Here is a 24912-nt window from a genome sequence, read left to right as displayed (position 1 = left end):
AGATCCGGTCAAAGCGTGTTTAGGGCCCCTCAGAGTCCTAATCGGGACTCTGAGCGTAATATAAGGACCACCTCGGAGTGTGATCCCGGGGCCCCTCAGACCCCGTCAGGGCCACTCCTTGTGAGGGGCCTGCTCCTCCCTCTTCCTGTGGTTCCTCTCCCTCCTCTCCTTCCTCTCCCTGTGCAGCCTCTCCAGCTCGGCCTCGTACATCATCTCCTGGATCAGGTACTTCTCGCGCCGCATGCGGTCCCTCAGGTCCTTGGGCAGATCCGGCATCAGGTACGAGATCAGCGTCTTGATGGCGAACACCAGGTGCTGCCGGACACAACGGCCATTCAAAAGCTGGTTTTTACATTTTGATTTTATTGATATTTATTGGATTAATAAATCCTTCAATTATATACTACAATTATAGAAATACATTTATAATACAATATATATATATATATATATATAAAAATATGTGAATATATATATAGAAAATATATAGAAACATATAATATATGGCTATTTCTGTTCTGTATTTTTGGTTATTTCTGTTTATTTAATGTTTCCAAACTGCCAGTTCAGCAGTGCCATCTGCTGGCGAGAGCTGTCATTGCAGCTGTTCATTATGAGCCTGTGGAGTGTGGAACACTTACATTTTATCATGAAACCTTTCCCATGACGACACAATCAAACTGTCAAAATGTTTATTTTGATCTAGTTTGACATGATGACTATTTATCATAGTTCTAGTTTGACATGATGACTGTTTCTTATGAGGTTTGATGGTTACAAAAAGTACCTCAAAGACGACGATGAAGGCCAGCCTGGCAGCCAGGACATGCCAGAACTGCAGGGTGTAGGAGTACGGCTCGGCGGCGTCTGGAGGCGCCCGGTAGTCCCGGTACCTTGAGGACCGCAACACAAACCAGGGGCTCAAAGGTCAACGTACAGTGGATTTACTCTAACCCTAAACCCAAAATGTAATCTGTTCTTACCTAATACCCTTACTTAACTCACTCTAGCCTAGTACCTAAACTTAGCCTGTTCTAGCCTAGTACCTGAACAAACTGTTCTAGCCTAGTGCCTAAACACACTGTTCTAGCCTAGTACCTGAACAAACTGTTCTAGCCTAGTACCTGAACAAACTGTTCTAGCCTAGTACCTGAACAAACTGTTCTAGCCTAGTACCTGAACAAACTGTTCTAGCCTAGTGCCTAAACACACTGTTCTAGCCTAGTACCTGAACAAACTGTTCTAGCCTAGTACCTGAACAAACTGTTCTAGCCTAGTACCTGAACAAACTGTTCTAGCCTAGTACCTGAACAAACTGTTCTAGCCTAGTACCTGAACAAACTGTTCTAGCCTAGTACCTGAACAAACTGTTCTAGCCTAGTACCTGAACAAACTGTTCTAGCCTAGTTCCTAAACTTAGCCTGTTCTTGCCTCATACCTAAACAAACTGTTCTTGCCTAGTGCCTAAACAAACTGTTCTTGCCTAGTACCTAGACTTCTTGTGTAATATCTAAACCAAATATCTAAACTATAGAAACTAAACCGTCTCTAACCTTATACCAACAGTCCAGCTGTGATGTAGTCCAGGTAACATTGACTGAAAGATAAAGCTTCAGTTTAGTAGTTGACTCTATTGAAATCCAGTTCATACTAAGTACTGAGTTAAGTTTTGACACTGGACTGGATCCAAATAGTGTCAAACTGTTGTAATCAGTTACTTCCTGTGTTGATGCTAAAATAACCCTGAGTAAGGCCTCACCTGCAGTACTTGACGGCTTCATCGTAGAGCTCGGAGCCGTCGGCGCGGGGGTCCGACTTCCTCTCAAAGTCAGACACCCGGAACACAGAAAGACTGGCGTTCACGTATCCCATCATGCACCTGGGGGGTTAGAATGTGTCAGAATAATGTGCAGGCATTAACATAGTACAACAATCAAATCAAACCCAATCACATCCGATTGGGTGTCGGTTTAGAGGTAAAATGGTTCCTCGCCTCAATCCATTCAACCTCATCATGACTCGGTCCATAGGTAAAATGGCCACTAGCCTCAACCTCCTTGTGCTGTCTGACTCAGTCTATACTGTAGGTAAAATGGCTACTAGCCCCTACCTCCTATACCTTAATACGACTATATAGTAGGTAAAATGGCTACTAGCTTCGACCTCATTATGACTCGGTCAATAGGTAAATTGGCTACTAGCCTCTCTCCAGCCCGGCCCTGCCCGGCACAGGGGCCGTACTTGTAGGCGTAGACGAGTCTTGGGATGAAATCCGAGGTGACAGCGATGACGAAGGCGTTGGTGATGACGGAGAGGACGCCGATGCCCTCCAGGATGCCGTACCAGATCCCTGCAGCAGCACCACACACATCAGTACAGAGAACCGAGGAGCCTCGTTCCTTTTAACACAACTATTTGAAACATAGGGCCTCGGGAAAACCTATTCCAACGCATGCTGATGATGAGGTTCATGTGCAATGACCCAAAGATACACCTTAGTTCACAAACTGTTAAATAACGCCATCCAGACTTCTAATGCTTTTATAAAACTAGACACACTTTGGCCAAATCCCATTGTCTGATCCGCTGGAAGACTTTATCAATTTAAAAATGTTCCATCGTCAACCCATCACAGAGCTTTTGTCACCCCCGTCCATTAACCTGGCCAGAAATATCGCATTTATTCCAGTTTATCTTTAGTTCTTTGTTGATCTCTGTGGCGGACCAAGGCGGGAGGCGGGTGGTGCGGGCTCCCATCCCCGTGGCCGCTTGGCTGCTGGGGATCGGGCGAATCAAGGGAGGGGCTCCCCTGATTGGTCGGATCCCAGCCCAGGAAGTAACTTTGGCTCTGAGGTAGGTGCGTGGCGGAGACGCCGCGCACCTACCTCAGGGCCAAACCCTCACCGACACGACTCCACGCTTATGACTACGACTTGTATTTATATTTGTACTAATACGTGTGGACTCTTCTGTTATTTGCCAGCGAGCCTTTTTGTTTTCCCTTTTGGCCCACGTGCACCATGGTATCATAACCAGGTTGGTTGGACCAACCTGGTTCCCCTCAGGATTGGAATCCCACAGCTGAGCAGCTTCACTTTTCAAGACTTATGTCACAATTAGGGTCGGGGTTTTTTTTTTGTTGTTTTTTTTTTAGGGTTGACGGGTTTTCCTTTACCGATGTCCTTGGCCTGGGAGGGCAGCGGGCGTCGCCACTGGGTGACGAACTTGTAGGCGTCCAGACGGATCTCGATGACGTTGTTGAGCAGGGCGAGCAGCGGCGCCAGAGGGAAGGCGGCCACGAAGATGGTGGTGAAACCAAACTGCAGAACTGGGGGAGGAGGAGGGAGACACCGGCCAGCAGGCGGCGGTTTGAGCACCGTTAGCGCTTCCTCGATCAGTGTTTCAACCTTTTCAACACTATCTTGTACGCAACTAAAAACATTAGAAACCCATAGAACTGTACTTATTATTATTATTATTATTATTATTATTATTATTATTATTATTATTATTATATTCATCATCATTATCATTATCATTATCATTATTATTATTATTATTATTATTATTATATTCATCATCATTATCATTATTATTATTATTATTATTATTATTATTATTATTATTATATTCATCGTCATTATTAATATTATTATTATCATCATCATCATCATCATCATTATTATTATTATCTTTTATTATTTTATTGTGACTGACTAATAAGTAGTGATGCAAGACTCACAAACGATTTGTTCATCGTGAACAATTATTTTAAATGACTCAAGAATTTGGAGTCACGCTGGCAAAAGAGTAAATCTTCAACTGAAAAACTGAAAATAATTACTGTCCAAGGCAAAAAAATGAAATCAAAGTATAGAAGAAGTCATAATTCATATTGAATGCGAGTGATTTACTCTCTGCATTCCACCGATATGAATCATCCTGACACGATGAAACGCTTCCTGCGAGAGTTGCGTTCCCGACGGGGAATCGAACCGACTCTTGTTCCTCCTCTGGTTGAGGGTGGAGGAAGTCCTCCCTCGCTCAGCGTGCGTTACACCCACCCGACCCAACCAAGCCAGAGTGGGACAAAGGCAACGACTCTTTTTAGCCAGTGAGTCGTCAGGAAGCCACTCCCCAAAAGAAGTGGAACCTTTGTCACGACTGATAGTTGTGACTTTCAGAGTGAAACTTGTTGTGATGGACACAGAGCTGCTGTTCTGCTGGAGCTCATCACCTCATCACTCAGTGCAGCCTGCCAGTTTGGAGCTTGCAACGCAGGAGCTGCTGTTCTGCTGGAGCTCATCACCTCATCACTCAGTGCAGCCTGCCAGTTTGGAGCTTGCAACGCAGGAGCTCGTTTTCACTATTTACGCATTTTAAGTGTAATTTGAATGATTTTTTTCAGCCCTCGCTACACAGTGACGGCTGGAGAACATGGATGTGCACCACCTACTCATCTCCAGGTACTCGTCGAACAGGCCGTAGGTGTTCATGGGTTGCAGGTTGTAATCCCTCTCCCACTGCGGGAAGCCCGACTTGGCCCTCTGGCCGTGGTCCCGCCGCAGCCTCCTCCGGGTCCACCAGTTCTGGATCAGCCTATCAGAGGACGGCAGAACAGAACCAACAGGGGGGCGGAGTCAACTCTGATTGGTGGCCGTGACGCCCATTTTTCCAGGCATGCTCCTCCAAACCCCAAAAAGAGCCCGGCGGGTCCCCAGATTAGGGTGGGGTTCAAACTATGGCCCGTTCTGACTCGGGACCAGTTCCAAATTGGGCGGTTCACTGGCATTGATCAGCGACAACAGCGGGGACCGGCCTGATCCGTGGCGATGGACACATCCAGCAGGATGACTGGGAAAGGGCGGAGCAGGGAAAGCAGCAAACAGAGCCAGCAGGGGGCGCTGAAACCCACGGGTAGCCAAGCTCCATGACGTTGTTCCAGGTCTGTTTCAGCACCATGATGATCCCCATCTGCATACAGAGGTCTATCAGGCAACCACTGGGATGACACTGGGAGGGAGGGAGAGACAGACAGAGAGAGAGAGAGAGAGAGACGCCTAAGATGAGGACAGACAGATTCCGTTCATGCCTTCATTCCCGTGAACCCTGGGACAAGCTGCGGTCGGTCCCAACCAAAGACGCAAATCGATCTCAAATAGCGGAAGCAGCCGCCAACAAACGATTCATTCATTCATCACTATTAATCAATAAGAAACTCAAGGAAATAAACATTATTTGGAAGTGACGTCAGAGTCGGGAGAATGACGTCAACCAGCGACGCTCAAACCAACGCTCTGAACGCAGCGCCGCCGCACACTAATCTTCCCAGGTCCCGTGCAACGCAGCGCCGGCTCGCTCTCCCCTCCACCCGGCGCCAAGCAACCACAACGCACCCGCGGAGTCCAGAGCGCCCGGCGTGCCCCGCCCCACGCCGAAGCCCCCCCAGAGCCGTACCCTGCACATGTCTAACAAGTTGGATGATGATGTCACAAAGCCCCACCCCCCGCAGACAGGTCCCTTCGTTCGGCTTCTTCCGCTACGTCGGCTCGGCTCCCTTCAGAAAAGCCATTTTCCCTAATTCCTACTCCAAATATACTGTAGATCGATGTGGATCAAACTTGGACCGCAATATGTCTGAACCGCCCCGCCTACTGTACAAGGACGCTATATTCATGTCCGAGGGTTCGCCGGTTGCCGCGCGCCAGACACTTTTAGCCAGAAAAATGCCAAAGGAGGAAAATAAAAAATATCCAAACAAAAAACAATCGGGTTCCCTGAGGCTGGACCCCTCATTACTATTAATAAATATTGAAGACAGGGACTGTGACCTCCACCTCACAGCCGCCTATGACACAATCTGGCACAAAGGCCTCCTACTCAAACTCACAAAGGCGCTCCCTGCCTGGGCAACGGCAATAATACAAGCTCTACTGACAACCCTGAGGTTCAGAGTTCACCTTGGTCAGAACACGAGCGCATGGAGAAGACAGACGAACGGACTCTCACAAGGCTCAGTTCTAGTTCCAACTCTGTTCAACCTCTACACAAATGACCAACCCTCCACCAGATCTCGCAAATTCATCTATGCAGATGACGTCGTTCTGGCATTTCAAGCACCAGACTTTAATGAACTGGGACGGGTGCTCACTGATGACCTTGCCAAATTGGACCAGTTCGGCAGAACCTGGCGCCTAAAACCAAGTCCAGCAAAAACTGTTTCCAGTGTATTCCACCTCCACAACGCAAAAGCTGCCAGAGAACTAAACATGTATCTGGGCGGACTCAAGCCGAAGCATGCCTTTAATCCAACCTACCTGGGAGTGACCCTTGACAGGACCCTATCCTTCAAGGAACACCTAAAAGGGACGGCAGCTAAGGTTAAGTCAAGGAACAACCTGCTCTGCAAGCTCGCTGGTGCAAAATGGGGGGCGGCAGCCTCCACACTGCGCACCTCAGCACTGGCTCTCGCATACTCTGCAGCTGAATATTGCGCCCCTGTCTGGTCCAGGTCACCCATACACACCATGTGGACACCCAGCTCAACACAACCATGAGAACCATAACCGGGACTATCCGCTCAACACCGCTCCCCTGGCTCCCTGTCCTATCAAACATTCCCCCTCCACATATCCGGCAAGCAGCAGCCACTCAAAGACCACTTTGGAAGAACATCCCACCAGCTGACTTCACCATCCAACTGGCTTGGAAAACAGAATGGGAGTCCAAGGAGGTCCCAAACAAACATCTGGCGTCAGACCCCCATCAACAGGTCCCTGGCACCAACCTCCCAAGGAGACAATGGTCTACGCTCCATCGCTTCAGGACTGGACGTGGCCCCTGCTTGGCAGCCTTCACAAATGGGGCAGTAGCCCCACTCCACTGTGTGCTTGTGGAGAGGAGCAAACCATGGAACACGTCATAGAAGTTTGCCCTCTTCAAAAACTGAAAGGAGGAGTAGTCACCTCCACACAGCACCACCAGGAGGCAACTGCTTGTCTTGGGGACTTTGCATCCGCTAAATAAATAAATAAATATTGATCCACCAACCATTCCTCCATCCATCAGTAGTTGACGATTGTTTGATAATAAACAGTTTTCCGGGGAAAATAGCGAGAGAATCCTTTAAGGCTGATGCAGCACAAACATCCAGAGAAGAAGGACTACGTCAGCATCTCAGCGCCGCTCGAGAAGAGGGAACCTGTTGGAGCTTGACATTTATGTCTCCACTTTAAGTGCACTTTGAGAAACGGTCGATGAGGCGGGCGGAGGCGGGCGGAGGCCTGACGCAGCGTTCCGTCCTTTCTACGCTCTACATCAACTCAGGGGTTTTCAATTTGAATTGGGCGGGGCCGCTGCAGGACTAGCCGTGTTTGCGGTGCCGGTGGAGGCTTGAACGTTTGGACAGTACCCACAATGCTTTGCGGCTCACTCACTTCTTCCAGTTTCCAGCGGTTGATGAGTCGCAGGTACGCACCGGGACGACCCGTGAACCTGACGAGCGGAAAAACAGAAAAACAATACTTCAGTTGTTAGAAATACATACAGTATCTGAGAAGTGCAGCCATTCATAGAAAATATTTTTATTCACAGTATTTTTTGTTCAGTGCTAATTGTTACGTCTGTTGAATATTGATTTTTTTTTTTCATAGTCCAGTCAGTTTTTAGGGTTTTTGTATCCTGGAAGATCTTTTCTTGTTTCCTTTTTATTGCTCTTTGTTATTGTTTAGCTGTGAGTTGGTATTTATTTTTGCCTGGAGCACTGGAAACAGAATGAATTAAGGACCATTTCTGAAGTTATTACCACTGTTTAGATTTGAGGATTCTGTCCAAGTAGGGAGAAAAATATAATTACATTTAAAAAATGTAATCATGAAAAACAATATATTGAGCATAAAAAGAGTATGAATAGAGTATAAACAGAGTATAAATAGAGAATAAATACAGTGTAAATAGATTAAAAATAGATTATAAATAGATTCAAGTTTCAAATAGAGTGGACATAGAGTATAAATACAGTGTAGATAGTGTAAATAGAGTATAAATAGATTATAAATAGAGTGTATATAGAGTATAAATAGAGTATAAATAGATTATAAATAGAGTATAAATACAGTATAAATAGTGTAAATAGATTATAAATAGAGTATAAATAGTGTATATAGAGTATAAATAGATTATAAATAGAGTGGACATAGAGTATAAATACAGTGTAGATAGTGTAAATAGAGTATAAATAGATTATAAATAGAGTGTATATAGAGTATAAATAGAGTATAAATAGATTATAAATAGAGTATAAATACAGTGTAAATAGAGTATAAATAGTGGTGGTGTCCTCTCACCGTCCCAGGAAGAAGGCGATGTAGAAGGTGGAGCTGTTGAGGTTGACAAACTGGAAAAGGAACATCTTGAGGGTGAAGCTGTTCTCCCACTCTGACTCCGTCCTGGGTTGTTCTGAACAACACATTAAATACAGAATAAATACACATTAAATACACAATAAATACACATTAAATGCACATTAAATACACATTAAATTCACATTAAATAGACATTTAAATGAGGCTCAGAGCTGGTTGTTGATAGTGGAGTTGGTGGATGTGAAGCATCTTCTCAGAAATAAATAAAGTTTTAGAAATAAACTGAAGTGGAGCAGCTCCAGGAAAACTGGATGGATTCAACTTTAAATTCATCCATCCAACCATCCATCCAACCATCCAACATCCACCCAACCATCCATCCAACCATCCATCCAACCATCCAACATCCAACCAACCACCCAACCATCCAACCATCCACCCAACCAACCATCCACCCAACCATCCACCCATCCAACCATCCACCCATCCAGCCATCCATCCAACCATCCAACCATCCAACCATCCAACCATCCAACATCCAACCATCCATCCATCCATCCATCCATCCAACCATCCAACCATCCACCCAACCATCCATCCATCCAACCATCCATCCAACCATCCATCCATCCATCCATCCACCCAACCATCCATCCATCCATCCAACCATCCAACATCCAACCATCCATCCATCCAACCATCCATCCATCCAACCATCCATCCATCCAACCATCCATCCATCCAACCATCCAACCATCCAACCAACCATCCATCCATCCAACCATCCAACATCCAACCATCCATCCATCCAACCATCCATCCAACCATCCATCCAACCATCCATCCATCCAACCATCCATCCAACCATCCATCCAACCATCCAACCACCCATTCATCCATCCGACCATCCATCCATCCAACCATCCATCCAACCATCCATCCATCCATCCAACCATCCATCCATCCATCCAACCATCCATTCAACCATCCATCCATCCATCTAACTATCAATCCCAGACCTGTCAACATTGGTAAAATACTGTGAGTACACACCAGTGTGTGGTGTTTGTTACTGCATACTAATGCATAACTAATACTATATACAGTACACACATTCATGTACTAATACTATATACAGTATACACATTCATGAACTAATACTATATACAGTACACACATTCATGTACTAATACTATATACAGTACACACATTCATGAACTAATACTATATACAGTACACACATTCATGTACTAATACTATATACAGTATACACATGCATGTACTAATACTATATGCAGTATACACATTCATGAACTAATAATGTATACAGTATACACATTCATGTACTAATACTATATACAGTACACACATTCATGTACTAATACTATATACAGTATACACATGCATGTACTAATACTATATACAGTATACACATGCATGTACTAATACTATATGCAGTATACACATTCATAAACTAATAATATATACAGTATACACATTCATGTACTAATACTATATGCAGTTTACAAATTCATGAACTAATACTATATACAGTATACACATTCATGAACTAATACTATATACAGTATACACATTCATGAACTAATACTATATGCAGTACACACATTCATGTGCTTATACTATATACCGTACACACATTCATGTACTAATACAATATACAGTACACACATTCATGTACTAATACTATATACAGTATACACATGCATGTACTAATACTATATGCAGTATACACATTCATGAACTAATAATGTATACAGTATACATATTCATGTACTAATACTATATACAGTACACACATGCATGTACTAATACTATATGCAGTATACACATTCATGTACTAATACTATATGCAGTATACACATTCATGAACTAATACAATATACAGTACACACATTCATGTACTAATACTATATACAGTATACACATGCATGTACTAATACTATATGCAGTATACACATTCATGAACTAATAATGTATACAGTATACATATTCATGTACTAATACTATATACAGTACACACATTCATGTACTAATACTATATACAGTATACACATGCATACTCTAATACTATATGCAGTATACACATTCATGAACTAATACTATATACAATATACACATTCATGAACTAATACTATATACAGTATACACATTCATGTACTAATACAATAAATGGCCGACGCTTCTGAATCTGGTTCAGCATGAAACCATCTGAACCAAATGGAACGACTGGTTTTACTGAGTCACTCTTTAAGATCCCAGCCTCAAAAAGGAGTTGAACTAGAAACAAGACTAGCAGACGCTTCGCTGTGGTGACAGTGATGGATCAGGAGACAGAACATCACTGATCACTGATCATTTTTCATTGATCATTTATCACTGATCACTGATCATTTATCACTGATCACTGATCATTTATCACTGATCACTGATCATTTTTCATTGATCATTTATCACTGATCACTGATCATTTTTCATTGATCATTTATCACTGATCACTGATCATTTTTCATTGATCATTTATCACTGATCACTGATCATTTTTCATTGATCATTTATCACTGATCACTGATCATTTATCACTGATCACTGATCATTTATCATTGATCACTGATCATTGATCACTGATCATTTATCACTGATCACTGATCACTGATCATTTTTCATTGATCATTTATCACTGATCACTGATCATTTATCACTGATCACTGATCATTTATCATTGATCACTGATCATTTATCACTGATCACTGATCACTGATCATTGATCACTGATCATTTATCGTGTATCTAATCTTTACGCTCTTAAGTTTACGCTCAAGTACCTCAAAACAGACATTTTCTTTATCTATCTATCCAACCATCCAACCAAAAATCTATTCATCCATAACGTCCATCCATGCATCCAACAATCTATTCAAAAGGATCAATCCAACTTACCTAAATTGGTGAGAAGAACGGCCACTTTTTCATAGAACTGGAGGAGAGGAATTTGGGGTTAGGGTTAAAAACATTGTCTTGATTTGCAAAAAATGCATCATTTTATGTGCGACTATGATTCGGTAAATTACACCAGAAGTGTGTTCACACAGCGGGAAGAATCCCAGAAGAATACTGCCTTTATGCTGCACTGGGATCCAGCCGACAACAAGCTGCTTCCTCCTCTCGTCCTTCTTGTTCTTTTCTGTCAGATCGACTTCTGCATCAGGAACCGTTTTGTTTGTTTGCTCGGTAAAAATAACCTTGTTGTGGCTCACGACTCAGGCACTGACGTGACGGTGGCGAGTCCGACTCCACGGCTGCAGTTTGATGGGTCCTTTCTCATTATGAGGCTGAAAATAGTATTTATTTGTGTTGTTTTTTTTAAACTGCCGCGAAGGTTTTATCCTTTAAGGAATGAGATTGAATTGTTTCTTATTCATCGTCCTTCATATTTGAACCGTTCATTTGCAGGAAAGGAGGTAGGGCGGGAGGGACAGGCTGCTTGAATAGTCTGGCCCATTAGGGGCGTGGCAGCGTGTGGCGCTGTCAAATTGTCTGACAGAACCGGCTCTGCAAGCTACGCCTCATTCGTTTTTTGTTTTTTACCATTAATGTGTATTTGGCTACTTTGTTTTTTCATTTGACTACTTTTGCATAGTTGGCTAATTTGTTTTAGCTACTGGTGTACAGTATATTTAAATGTAACGGTTTTTTCTTTATTCTAATTGTCTGTACAGCAACGCACCAATCCTGACATAAACCTGGTATAAAAATATCCTTGGTTGAATGAACTGACCGTGATTGTGATTCTGACTTGGTACAGTCCGGTGGAACTCACCACGTTGAGTAGCATGATGGTGCAGAAATTGATGCAGACAGCGGTTGCCGTGGTAGCGACCTGAGCGTTGTTCCTGATCAGCATCCACCCCAGCGCCGCGAAACTGCTGACGGTGATGACGCGGTAGATCACGATGCCCAGCACCGCCGCCATCACCAGGAGGATCTGGTGGGGGGGACCACACCACGTTGCCATGGAGAACAAGAGTTAGGTCCGCTCGGGAGGCGGCCATTTCTATCAGTCTCATAGCCTAGCATGTAGCTGGTTCCTTCCTTTGAGTTTGTGTATAAACTCATTCTTCTTTTTCTCCAGGGACCACGACATGTCGTCATGGAGACGTCAAGGAGAAGTTAGGTTGGAATTTTTTGTAAAACGGCCATTTTGGTTTGTTGTATAAAGGTACTCCTCTCTTAACGACCTATCTGTTTAACGACCGTTCGGACTTATGACCAGCTCTCCGACCAGTCTGTATTATACACTATATACACACGTGGCAGTTCTGCCTACCACACGCCATCCAAGTGGCATTTCAATGCCATCCAGGCAGAGGTGACGATGGGTGGTAGACCTCAGTTTATTGTAGAGAGGAGGTTGGGTGGTATGAGCCAGCCGAGCCAGCGGAACATGTCATGACAGGGCTCCTCTCCTGAGTGTGTGTGTGGATGAGGGTTTTAACCTGCTGCTCGTTAGCCAAACCAGTTTGCAGCCACCCTGACCCAATCACTTAGATCCAGGTCAGTTGTGGCTGCTCAAACCATCCCCACACCGCACGACATACCCCCAACACCAAACTGAGGCCAAGAAGAATTCCTGGCCAAAGCCAAAGCCTAGTCCCCCCCATCACCAAGCAGAGAAAAAAATGAAAAAAAAAGGTTTGAAGAAGACTCTGACACAGGGTTATTATACCCTAAATAATAAAAACACCGGACTCTGAAACAGGGAGCGCGGGGCTTTGGGCCACTGCGCTGGCCGGTGACGGCGTGGCCGGACTTGGCTACTGCGGGGGCTGCTTGGAGGGGTGGCCCAACTGCTGGGCTGCTGGGTGGAGGAGCTGGCTGCAGACGGTTACCCATGGTAGTTGCTGCGCCCGTTGACCCACTGGTGGCTCCAAGGCATCTTGGGACGGCCCTTCTGTGTCCCTTTCCCGTGCCGGAGTCCGTGTTCAGGTGCCACTGTAGTAGTTCTGCCGACCACGCGCCACCCGAGTAGCATTACCAGGGCCCTCCGGCACAGAGACACAGATGACGATGGGTTGTAGACATCAGTTTATTGTAGAGAGGAGGCTAGTCGGATATTCTATATACACTATACAGTACATACTATATACACTATATATACCAGCCACACCCCCTTACGCCCCCGGCGGGTTATCTCCCAAACAGGAGGCTTTCTGTGTGGAGTTTGCATGTTCTCCCCGTGCTCACATGGGGTTTCCTCCACCTCACGTCAGTAAGGACCCCTACCAAAAACATGCACCCATCATGGTGTGACCAGCGATGGACACTTATCACCTGGTCCCCGGGCGCGTCCACGTACGCTGCCCACTGCTCCTGCTGTGGCCCCGGAGGAAGGACAAGCCAGGATGGTTCAATGCAGAGGAACCATTTCACCAGCACCATCAAAGCATGTGCATGTGTGTGTGTGTGCAAGCATGTGTTGTAGTGTGGTGTGTTGCGTGACGAATAAAGACTGTTTCTTCTTTATTCTTTCTTTTCTTACCGTGACCCCTCACCATAACACGGGTCCTCGCTTATCGACCAATTCACTTAATGACCTGGTCCTAGGAACGGAACTCGGTCGTTGAGTGAGGAGTACCTATATTGACATTTTTTTCTTGTTTATTTTTTTGGTATAATTATTTATTCTTGTAAACTGTAATGTTTTTATTCATTGTTTATCATTGGGTTTGTGTATATCGAGGGGTCAAGCCCAGAAGGACCTCTATTGTCGCGGCATTCTTCTGGCTAAAAGTGTCCGGAACACGACAATCCCCAAACCTCTGGACATGGTTGAGGTCTCGTTAGAATCGAGGCGTTTCAGACGTCTTGTGGTGGAATTAGTGAGAAGCCGTTGCAGATTTACAAGAAGTTGAAGAACCTTGGAGGATCCTGATTGGTTTGTGGGGCGGGACGCTTTGTGACATCATGAACGTTATGAGTCCAGGCTTGGTCTCTGGGCTTCGTTCACATTGGGAGAGTGTTGCTGAGTCGACCTGGTTGCTTTGCGTAGTAGCTTCATGTGTTCAGACGACAGAACGGAGGAGCAGATGTGGCGTTCAATGTGAACTTGGAAAAATTGGAAAATTGCTGCCTGCAGATATATTGTCATTTTCTGTCAGTCAGTCAGTCGGTCAGTCAGTCAGTCAGCCAGCCAGCCAGTCAGCCAGCCAGTCGGTTTGTCTAAGCTACAGGTAAATGTTTGATGAAGGATTAGAGAAACACTTTGTAAATACTGTGTAAATACTGTGTAAAAACGGTGTAAACACAGCCTGAACAAGCAGCATCAACACGTTGGCAACCCATCATCCGCCAGATATTGGAGGAAAGACTGAAGTTTACGAAAAGGTTAATATGAAATGTAGAAGGAGATATAAACATACAGACACAAACATACACAAATGCATATATACTGTATACATTCTGTGCCTAGAGGACAGACTCTTCATATGTTAAATTCACCCAAAAATTATATTCTACTCTTTGGAACAGCCCTTTAAAACACATGTCCATTATACCCATTCTTAGAAGCATTTTATCCATTTATTGAATCAATTTTTGTCTTTAGAGAGTTTTGATCTTCCACTTTATATTTTAACGTGAAGTGAAAATTAAGTAAATATTTTTATATGACAATCCAAGTTAGTGCCACCATCCAGTAAAACATATTTGATTTTCATAACTGGATTCAACCTGATGGATTCCACGTGGACCTGTGATGATCTGAGCTTTCCACCACGACAAGAAAAATGTTTTTCTAACGACGTTTGAGAGCGGGAAGCATCATCCTCATCATTATAAATGTCACCTCAATAGAGAATGTTTGCATCGTTACCAAACTAACTTCAACTAAATGACGTTTCTTACTTATTACAATTTTAAAGAAACATCAGTTTTGTGGTGTGTATGGGGGGTCCGCTTCAGGGGGCTCCAGGGCCTTGTTGATGAGTCAGTTGCAGACGTAAAGAAACTGTTGTTGTGGCGAGAGGTTTTGGTGTTGGTGGAGCAGCCTCCTGCCAGAGGGAAGAGTTTCAAACTGTTTGTGTCCGGGGTGCGAGGGGTCAGACACCATCTTACCTGCACACCTCAGGGTCCAATGACACGCTGCAGTCTGCCCTTGTCCTTGGATGCAGCAGCGAACCAGATGGTGAAGGAGGAGGTGAGAATGGACTCAATGATGGAGGTGTAGATGTGCACCATCACCGTCTCTGGCAGGTTGAACTTCCTTAGCTTCGCAGGAAGTACGTCCTCTGCTGGGCTTTCTTCATGATGGAGCAGATTTTCAGCTCCCACTGGAGGTCCTGGGAGATGATGGTTCCCAGGAAGCTGCAGGACTCCACAGAGTCGACTTGGGAGTCACACAGGGTGATGGGGGTGATGGGGGTGATGGGAGTGATAGGGGTGATGGGGTTGAGTGGGGCTGCGTTCTTCCTGAGGTCCACAGCCACTCTCCACTGTCTTCACAGCGTTGAGCTCCAGGTTGTTCTGGCTGCACCAGGTCACCAGATGGTCAAGCTCCCACCTGGAGGCGGACTCATCCCCACCAGAGATGAGCCCAATGAGGGTGGCGTCGTCTGCAAATTTGAGGAGATTGACAGACTGGTGGCTGGAGGTGCAGCTGTTGGTGTACAGGGAGAACAGCAGAGAAGAAAGAACGCAGCCTTAAGGGGAATCGGTGCTGATGGTCTGGGAGTCAGAGGCGTGTTTTCCCAGCTTCACGTGCTGCTTCCTAGGTTCCTGAGGAGCAAGGTGCTGGAGGATGAGGTGGAGGGCCAAGTTTACTGCATCGTCTACAGACCTGTTGGCTCTGCAGGTGAACTGCAGGGGGTCCAGGAGAGAGTCTGTGATGGATCTGAGGGGGGACAGCACAAGGCGTTCAAAAGACTTCATCACCACAGAGGTCAGGGCGAATGGAATCATTAAGTCCTGTGGTCCTTGACTTCTCTGGGACTGGGATGATGGTGGAGGATGCGCAGCAGGCTGCTACATGTCTCCAGTGAGGTGTTGAACATGTCTGCGAACACCGGAGACACCTGATCAGCACAGTGCTTCAGGTGGATGGAGACACCTGATCAGCAGAGTGCTTCAGGGTGGACGGGAGACAGAGTCTGGTCCGGCTGCTTTGCAGGGCGATCTGTCTCTTAAAGAGCCTGTGACGTCCCTCTCCGGGATGGAAAGAGTCGTCTCTGTGGTGGGGGAGGACGGAGGGCGGGGGCTCTGAGGTGAGTAGGTGTGAAGAGGTCCAGTCTCCTGCTGTGGTGGGGGAGGTGGAGCTGGTCGGCTGGGGCTGGTGGAAGGTGTCACAGGGGACAGTGTCAGGGCTGTCCCATTGTCTTTCAAAGCGACAGTAGAAGTTGTTCAGGTTGTTGGCCAGGCGTGAGTTGCTTATGGAGGGGGGTGTTTTTTGTTTGAGGTTCCTGATTCGTCGGAACCCTTTCCAGACAGGGCAGATATACAGTATATATATATAGTATATTCAGGGCCGGCCTGTGGAATTATGAGGCCGTAAGCGGGACATCTAAATACATCTATACACTTTCTGTTTCATTCAATTTGATAACGGAGCAAAAGAAACAAATCTACAATAAAAACACGTTGTTTTTATTGGCTTTGCTGGTAGAAAAGACGGCTCTGATCTGAGCTGCAGAGCGACGCTCAGCGTAATGGTACGGTCCACTTTAGGGGTGTCTGGACTGGTATTACAAGATCCTTCCAGTCATGAGGATGGAAATGTATTGCAATGTTTACGTTTAGAGGTAAAGACGGATAAATAAATGTTTAGAACCTCCGACATGTTTCTACCTCTTTTGAGGGATCCAAGTGTTAATTAGGAGGGTCAGACCCCCCCAATCCACCCATAATTCAAACTACGCTGGCGCCACGATCACCCCCTCTCCAAGTCTCCGTTACGTACGTCTCCCTCTCCATTCGAACAAATACACGTCAACGATGTCGACACGCAGCCCGTGGCTTTTCTGACCTGCGGCGTAGGTCAGTAAGTATATATATATATATATATATATATATATATATATATATTTATATATATATATATACACACACACACACACACACACACACACACACACACACACACATTATTTAAAAACATTACAATTCATCTAGTAATATAACTACGACACACTGCTGCTTTAAACTAGTTGTGCTTTAACTCGACTTCACTGCCACCTCACTGGTGAACATCGTGTTCATATAAATGTAATGTACTGTCTGTACATATCCATAAACACAAGTTACCAGGTCATTTCTGTTTAGATATTTGTACGTATGTTTTATTGACTGACCATAAAGAATATTCCGGAGGCGGACAGGACCAGGCGGCCATATTTATCCGTGACGGTCTGGTGCGGCTCGGGTTTCCCGGAGATGGGATTCATCCGCTGCTTCCTGGAGTACCGCGCCTCGAACTGGGGCCGGATTTCCTCCTGCAAACACCGCAACAGCTGTTAAGGCTTTCATTTCTATTTTTTATTAAATGCTGCTGAAAAATAAAATTATGATTTATTATTATAAATTATTACGTATTTATTTTTTCACTTTTTTTCTCAATAAGAAACGTATGATTTCAAAGTGAAATATTGCGATGGAATGTTAACTGATAAAAAAATAGAAACCCCAAAGCAACAGCCTCATTGCTTCCTGTACACAACAACATTTAACAGTCATTCAAAACAAGACAAACTTTCAACATAATACAAAATGATTAACATTGTTATTCAGCATAATTATTCAACAGAATAATAAATAATAATACAAAAATATTAATAACAACACTAATAACCCACAATACTGAGTTTGCGCACACATTTTAACTAGACATACTAGTTTTATAACTAGTATGTCTAGTTTTCTAATCCTTCCATCCCTCCATCCCTCCCTCCTTCCATCCCTCCATCCCTCCATCCCTCCCTCCTTCCATCCCTCCATCCCTCCATCCCTCCCTCCTTCCATCCCTCCTTCCATCCCACCCTCCCTCCCTCCCTCCAGCCTTCCATCCCTCCATCCCTCCCTCCCTCCATCCTTCCATCCCTCCATCCCTCCCTCCATCCCTCCCTCCCTCCCTCCATCCTTCCATCCCTCCATCCCTCCCTCCCTCCCTCCTTCCATCCCTCCCTCCCTCCCTCCATCCTTCCATCCCTCCATCCCTCCATCCCTCCCTCCATCCTTCCATCCCTCCATCCCTCCATCCCTCCCTCCTTCCATCCCTCCATCCCTCCAACCCTCCCTCCCTCCCTCCCTCCATCCTTCCACCCCGTCCCCTCCTTCACCTCCTCCTCCTCCCAGTCCACCAGGTCCCAGTCGTAGGCCAGCACCGCCCTCCTCCGCTTCCAGAATTCCAGGAACACCGTGGCTGAAAAAAACAACAACAGAAGAACAGAAGAAGCCTTAGACGGGTTCCAGGCTCCAGGCTCCAGGCTCCAGGCTCCAGGTTTACTTGGAGACATCCTCCTTTAAATAACGTTCCATAACATTACATAACGTTCTTCTGAACAGGTGCACGGTCGCTGTGTTGCATCAGGGGAATCCAACCAGAGACTCAAGACACCTGAGGTAGCGCTGGTGGTTGTCATGGAGAAGATGGATTTTGAATTTAGAATTTAGATATATATGAGACCTAGACGATCCTAGACGGCCTAGACGATTACAGCAGGTCATTTTCAAGGGTTTTCCAGGATCCAGAGCCAGTCTTCTAGAAGTTTTCATGTTGATTTTTGAGCGTAGAATTTAATTGGAAACAGTTTATTTTTCAACACAGAAGATCACGTTGGAATAATGTTTTTAAAAACCGTAAATTGGCTTATGTTTGTTTGTTTTGATGTATTTCACTTGGCTACAATTTAAATAGCCTCCGTTAAAGAGTAAAACAAAATAAAATAAGGAAATGAGCTTTTATTGGTCACCTACGACAAATCAATTTGAACTGTGTTTAACACATTGACGTGTTTGATTTTCATTTATATTATAAAGAGCTAAGTCACGTTATTAACTTTATTTGACATCATGTTCATTTTTTATTCCAGTTTTTAATGGTATTTATTTCATGTTTATTTATTCCATTCTACCTTCTATAAATGCACTTTATTTTATATAGTGTTTTTATACTTTATTCCATTTAAAAAATATTCATGCAATGTTTATTTCACATTTGAATTTCATTTGTTGATGCACTTTATCGTATTAAGGTCATGTGTGATTCAAAACAACATGTGTTACATTTGTCCTGTTGCCTTGTCTGCATTGCCAGGGACCGTCACCTCGGCAAACAGTTAAAAAACAGAGAAGTACAAAAGTAAATAAGTCACTTTTCACTATTATTTGAGTTGATCTTTGCACAAGTAATTTGACTTTAAGCACAATTTCTCCATAGTAACAGTACTTAATAGTTGAGTACTATTTACACCTCTGGTGGATTTCTCTGTTATCACACACAGGATTCCAGCTGCACGACAAACAGAGTCCTGAGGCTCAAAGTCCTGAGGATAGATGACCTATTTGTGTTTTCTTTGCTTGGTTTTACAAGCCTTGTGTTTCCATGACCATTGAATGTCTTCCACCACTTCAATCCTGATCCCAGCTCCTCTGCCGCTCCGTTTCCACGGCTCCTCGGCGTTCCTCACCCTTCCAGCAGGGGGGCGACCTCCCCGCTCCGCCCCTGAGGAATGTTAATGCGGCTGTCCTCCCTCTGTAGCTGGAATTAGAAGGGAATTCTCTATTCCATTTGGACGGGAAAGGAGCAGGAGCAGGAGCAGGAGCAGGAGCAGGAGCAGGAGCAGGAGCAGCGGCGGATGCAAGGTCAGTTCATCTCCATCAAACTTTCTCTTTTGGAGCTGGCGACGCAACGTGCTGGATGCGAGACCATCCACGGGGTTCGCAGCCGTCAGACAGGTTTCCGGGGAGACCCCTGACCCAGACCTCCTGCCTCGCACCCATCTGCAGCTGGGAAAGCAGCCAAACGGCTCAGGAACCTACAGTGTGCGGTATCACGTGTGAGTTGTTTGAGTAAAACCTGACGGACGGACGGACGGTTCTAGAAACACACCACTGATGGCACCCGAGGCACCTGCTTAAATGAAAACCCTGGATTGATGTAAAAGTTGTTTATTCTATTTAGTGGTTCGGGTTATATTTCAATATTTTGTCATTATTTGTCTTGCATCGTGTTGCTTTCTGACTTTTATGCACCAACCACACCAAGTAACTCTCCTTGCATGTGCAAGTATACTTGGCAAAATAAAATAATTCTGATTCCGATGAAATGCTGTAGAAACGTTTTTTTTTTTAACTTCTTTTGCAATTTGGTTGTTCTTTAGGATAACATTAATATAAATTAAACTGAGTAAATGGGTATATATGGGGTTTTAGTTCTACAGAAGTTGATTTATTCCAAGGGGGCATGGCCCGCCATGACCTTCTCTGCTTTGTTCATTTCATTTTTCCTGCCGTGTCTGCCGGCGCCTGTCAAACTCTATTTGCGTCTTTTCAGCTACGTCTCATTAAGTTTGTTCTTGAAGCGCTCGGTTCGCTGTTTCCAGCCCCCGGACGTGTTATTTAAATGTTGTGTTTCCATCGTTTATCACAAATCAAGCGAGAAACTCAGCACTGCCACTGAAACTCAGCACTGCATCTCCACACTGTGCTCAGTGCATCCAATGGAGCAAACCACTCAGACGTCAAAAAACATTTTAAAAATCTCATTTTTTCCAACAGGAAACTCACACTGCCGTGTCTTCCGTCTTGTTTCTAGTCTCTTTACTTCATGTTTCCACTTTCTTACCACCTGTTACTAGTTTCTGACTTCCTGTTTCTAGTCTCTTTTCTTCCTGGCACTATTCTCTTACTTGCTGTTCCTTGTCTCTTTCTCCTGTTTTTAGTCTATAGTGCAACCCTCTGTTGCTACTCCACTAGTTGACGTAGTGCTTCTCTGCTAGTCGGCTGAGTTCTACTCCGCTGGGCGGCTTAGTTCTACTCCACCAGTCGACGTAGTGCTACTCCACCAGTCGACGTAGTGCTACTCCACCAGTCAACGTAGTGCTACTCCACCAGTCGGCTAAGTTCTACTCCACTAGTCTGCATTGTGCTATTCCGCTAGTCGACGTAGTGCTACTCCGCTAGTCGACTTAGCTCTACACTGCTAGTCAACATAGTGCTACTCTGCTAGTAGACGTAGTGCTACTCCACTCGTCGCCTTAGTTCTACTCCGCTAGTCGGTGTAGGGCTACTCCACTAGTCGACTTAGTGCTACTCCGCTAGTCGCCTTAGTTCTACTCCGCTAGTCGGCGTAGTGCTACTCTGCTAGTCGCCTTAGTTCTACTCCGCTAGTCGCCGTAGTGCTACTCTGCAAGTTGACTTAGCTCTACTCCACTGGTTGATGTTGTGCTACTCCGCTAGTCAACATAGTTCTACTCCACTCGGCGCCTTAATTCTACTCCACTAGTCGACATAGTGCTACTCCACTAGTCGCCTTATTTCTACTCCACTAGTCGGCGTAGAGCTACTCTGCTAGTCGACTTAGTGCTACTCCACCAGTCGACGTAGTGCTAGTCTGCTAGTCGCCTTAGTTCTACTCCGCTAGTCGGCGTAGTGCTACTCCGCTAGTCGCCGTAGTGCTACTCCACTAGTCGGCGTAGTTCTACTCCACCAGTCAACATAGTTCTACTCCACTAGTCAACATTGTTCTAGTCCACTAGTCGACATAGTGCTACTTCACTAGTCGGCTTAGTGCTTCCCTGCTAGTCAACATAGTCCTACTCTGCTAGTCGCGTAGTGTTACTCCGCTAGTCGGCTTGGTTCTACTCCACTAGTTAGCGTAGTTCTACACCACTAGTCGACATAGTGCTACTCCACTAGTCGCCTTAGTTCTATTCCGCTAGTGGACATAGTGCTCCTCCACTAGTTGACTTAGCTCTACTCCGCTAGTCGACGTAGTGCTACTCCGCTAGTCGACGTAGTGCTACTCCGCTAGTCGACGTAGTGCTACTCCGCTAGTCGACGTAGTGCTACTCCGCTAGTCAACATAGTTCTTAATAAAATAAAATAAAAATGACTAAAGTCTTGTTTTGTCTGCAGGGTTTGGTGGATCTGAGTGATGGGACCAGGCTTGAACTGCAGCCAGACCCCGGGCGTCGCTGGGCCCCAGATCAGCAAGTGGGAACCAGCAGCAGAGCACCCAGCAGCCAGTGAGCAGCGCCCCCTGGCTCTTTTATTACTAGGTTTTTAGTGTTATTTAGGCTCTTTTATTACTAGGTTTTTAGTGTTATTTAGGCTCTTTTATTACTAGGTTTTTAGTGTTATTTAGGCTCTTTTATTACTAGGTTTTTAGTGTTATTTAGGCTCTTTTATTACTAGGTTTTTAGTGTTATTTAGGCTCTTTTATTACTAGGTTTTTAGTGTTATTTAGGCTCTTTTATTACTAGGTTTTTAGTGTTATTTAGGCTCTTTTATTACTAGGTTTTTAGTGTTATTTAGGCTCTTTTATTACTAGGTTTTTAGTGTTATTCGGGCTCTTTTATTACTAGGTTTTTAGTGTTATTTAGGCTCTTTTATTACTAGGTTTTTAGTGTTATTTAGGCTCTTTTATTACTAGGTTTTTAGTGTTATTTGGGCTCTTTTATTACTAGGTTTTTAGTGTTATTCGGGCTCTTTTATTACTAGGTTTTTAGTGTTATTTAGGCTCTTTTATTACTAGGTTTTTAGTGTTATTTAGGCTCTTTTATTACTAGGTTTTTAGTGTTATTTAGGCTCTTTTATTACTAGGTTTTTAGTGTTATTTAGGCTCTTTTATTACTAGGTTTTTAGTGTTATTTAGGCTCTTTTATTACTAGGTTTTTAGTGTTATTCGGACTCTTTTATTACTAGGTTTTTAGTGTTATTTAGGCTCTTTTATTACTAGGTTTTTAGTGTTATTCGGGCTCTTTTATTACTAGGTTTTTAGTGTTATTTAGGCTCTTTTATTACTAGGTTTTTAGTGTTATTTAGGCTCTTTTATTACTAGGTTTTTAGTGTTATTTGGGCTCTTTTATTACTAGGTTTTTAGTGTTATTCGGGCTCTTTTATTACTAGGTTTTTAGTGTTATTTAGGCTCTTTTATTACTAGGTTTTTAGTGTTATTTAGGCTCTTTTATTACTAGGTTTTTAGTGTTATTTAGGCTCTTTTATTACTAGGTTTTTAGTGTTATTTAGGCTCTTTTATTACTAGGTTTTTAGTGTTATTCGGGCTCTTTTATTACTAGGTTTTTAGTGTTATTTAGGCTCTTTTATTACTAGGTTTTTAGTGTTATTTAGGCTCTTTTATTACTAGGTTTTTAGTGTTATTTGGGCTCTTTTATTACTAGGTTTTTAGTGTTATTCGGGCTCTTTTATTACTAGGTTTTTAGTGTTATTTAGGCTCTTTTATTACTAGGTTTTTAGTGTTATTTAGGCTCTTTTATTACTAGGTTTTTAGTGTTATTTAGGCTCTTTTATTACTAGGTTTTTAGTGTTATTTAGGCTCTTTTATTACTAGGTTTTTAGTGTTATTCGGACTCTTTTATTACTAGGTTTTTAGTGTTAAGTAGGCTCTTTTATTACTAGGTTTTTAGTGTTATTCGGGCTCTTTTATTACTAGGTTTTTAGTGTTATTTAGGCTCTTTTATTACTAGGTTTTTAGTGTTATTTAGGCTCTTTTATTACTAGGTTTTTAGTGTTATTCGGGCTCTTTTATTACTAGGTTTTTAGTGTTATTCGGGCTCTTTTATTACTAGGTTTTTAGTGTTATTTAGGCTCTTTTATTACTAGGTTTTTAGTGTTATTTAGGCTCTTTTATTACTAGGTTTTTAGTGTTATTTAGGCTCTTTTATTACTAGGTTTTTAGTGTTATTTAGGCTCTTTTATTACTAGGTTTTTAGTGTTATTTAGGCTCTTTTATTACTAGGTTTTTAGTGTTATTTAGGCTCTTTTATTACTAGGTTTTTAGTGTTATTTAGGCTCTTTTATTACTAGGTTTTTAGTGTTATTTAGGCTCTTTTATTACTAGGTTTTTAGTGTTATTTAGGCTCTTTTATTACTAGGTTTTTAGTGTTATTCGGGCTCTTTTATTACTAGGTTTTTAGTGTTATTTAGGCTCTTTTATTACTAGGTTTTTAGTGTTATTTAGGCTCTTTTATTACTAGGTTTTTAGTGTTATTTAGGCTCTTTTATTACTAGGTTTTTAGTGTTATTTAGGCTCTTTTATTACTAGGTTTTTAGTGTTATTTAGGCTCTTTTATTACTAGGTTTTTAGTGTTATTTGGGCTCTTTTATTACTAGGTTTTTAGTGTTATTCGGGCTCTTTTATTACTAGGTTTTTAGTGTTATTTAGGCTCTTTTATTACTAGGTTTTTAGTGTTATTTAGGCTCTTTTATTACTAGGTTTTTAGTGTTATTTAGGCTCTTTTATTACTAGGTTTTTAGTGTTATTTAGGCTCTTTTATTACTAGGTTTTTAGTGTTATTCGGGC

The 24912-nt window shown here is 43.5% G+C and overlaps 1 protein-coding gene across 1 annotated transcript in view; it reads right to left on the bottom strand.

Annotated features, from left to right (window-relative positions):
* Positions 1 to 105: 105 nt before the first annotated feature.
* Positions 106 to 24912, bottom strand: part of LOC307246381 (anoctamin-4-like) — a gene marked incomplete at both ends in the record, with an annotated part of 43891 nt that continues 19084 nt past the window's right edge. Inside the window, 13 exons of the mRNA XM_080022301.1 lie at positions 106 to 315; positions 788 to 893; positions 1760 to 1879; positions 2203 to 2350; positions 3176 to 3328; positions 4457 to 4599; positions 4916 to 5013; positions 7437 to 7494; positions 8346 to 8457; positions 11322 to 11358; positions 12202 to 12366; positions 17723 to 17863; positions 18707 to 18789. Of these exons, the coding sequence (XP_079878427.1) occupies positions 106 to 315; positions 788 to 893; positions 1760 to 1879; positions 2203 to 2350; positions 3176 to 3328; positions 4457 to 4599; positions 4916 to 5013; positions 7437 to 7494; positions 8346 to 8457; positions 11322 to 11358; positions 12202 to 12366; positions 17723 to 17863; positions 18707 to 18789 (1574 nt within the window). The remainder of the gene's footprint in view (positions 316 to 787; positions 894 to 1759; positions 1880 to 2202; positions 2351 to 3175; positions 3329 to 4456; positions 4600 to 4915; positions 5014 to 7436; positions 7495 to 8345; positions 8458 to 11321; positions 11359 to 12201; positions 12367 to 17722; positions 17864 to 18706; positions 18790 to 24912) is intronic.

The sequence above is a fragment of the Zeus faber genome (assembly GCF_960531495.2).
Source record: "Zeus faber genome assembly, chromosome: 21".
NCBI classification, from domain to species: domain Eukaryota; kingdom Metazoa; phylum Chordata; class Actinopteri; order Zeiformes; family Zeidae; genus Zeus; species Zeus faber.
This window is presented reverse-complemented; position numbering and strand designations above follow the sequence as displayed.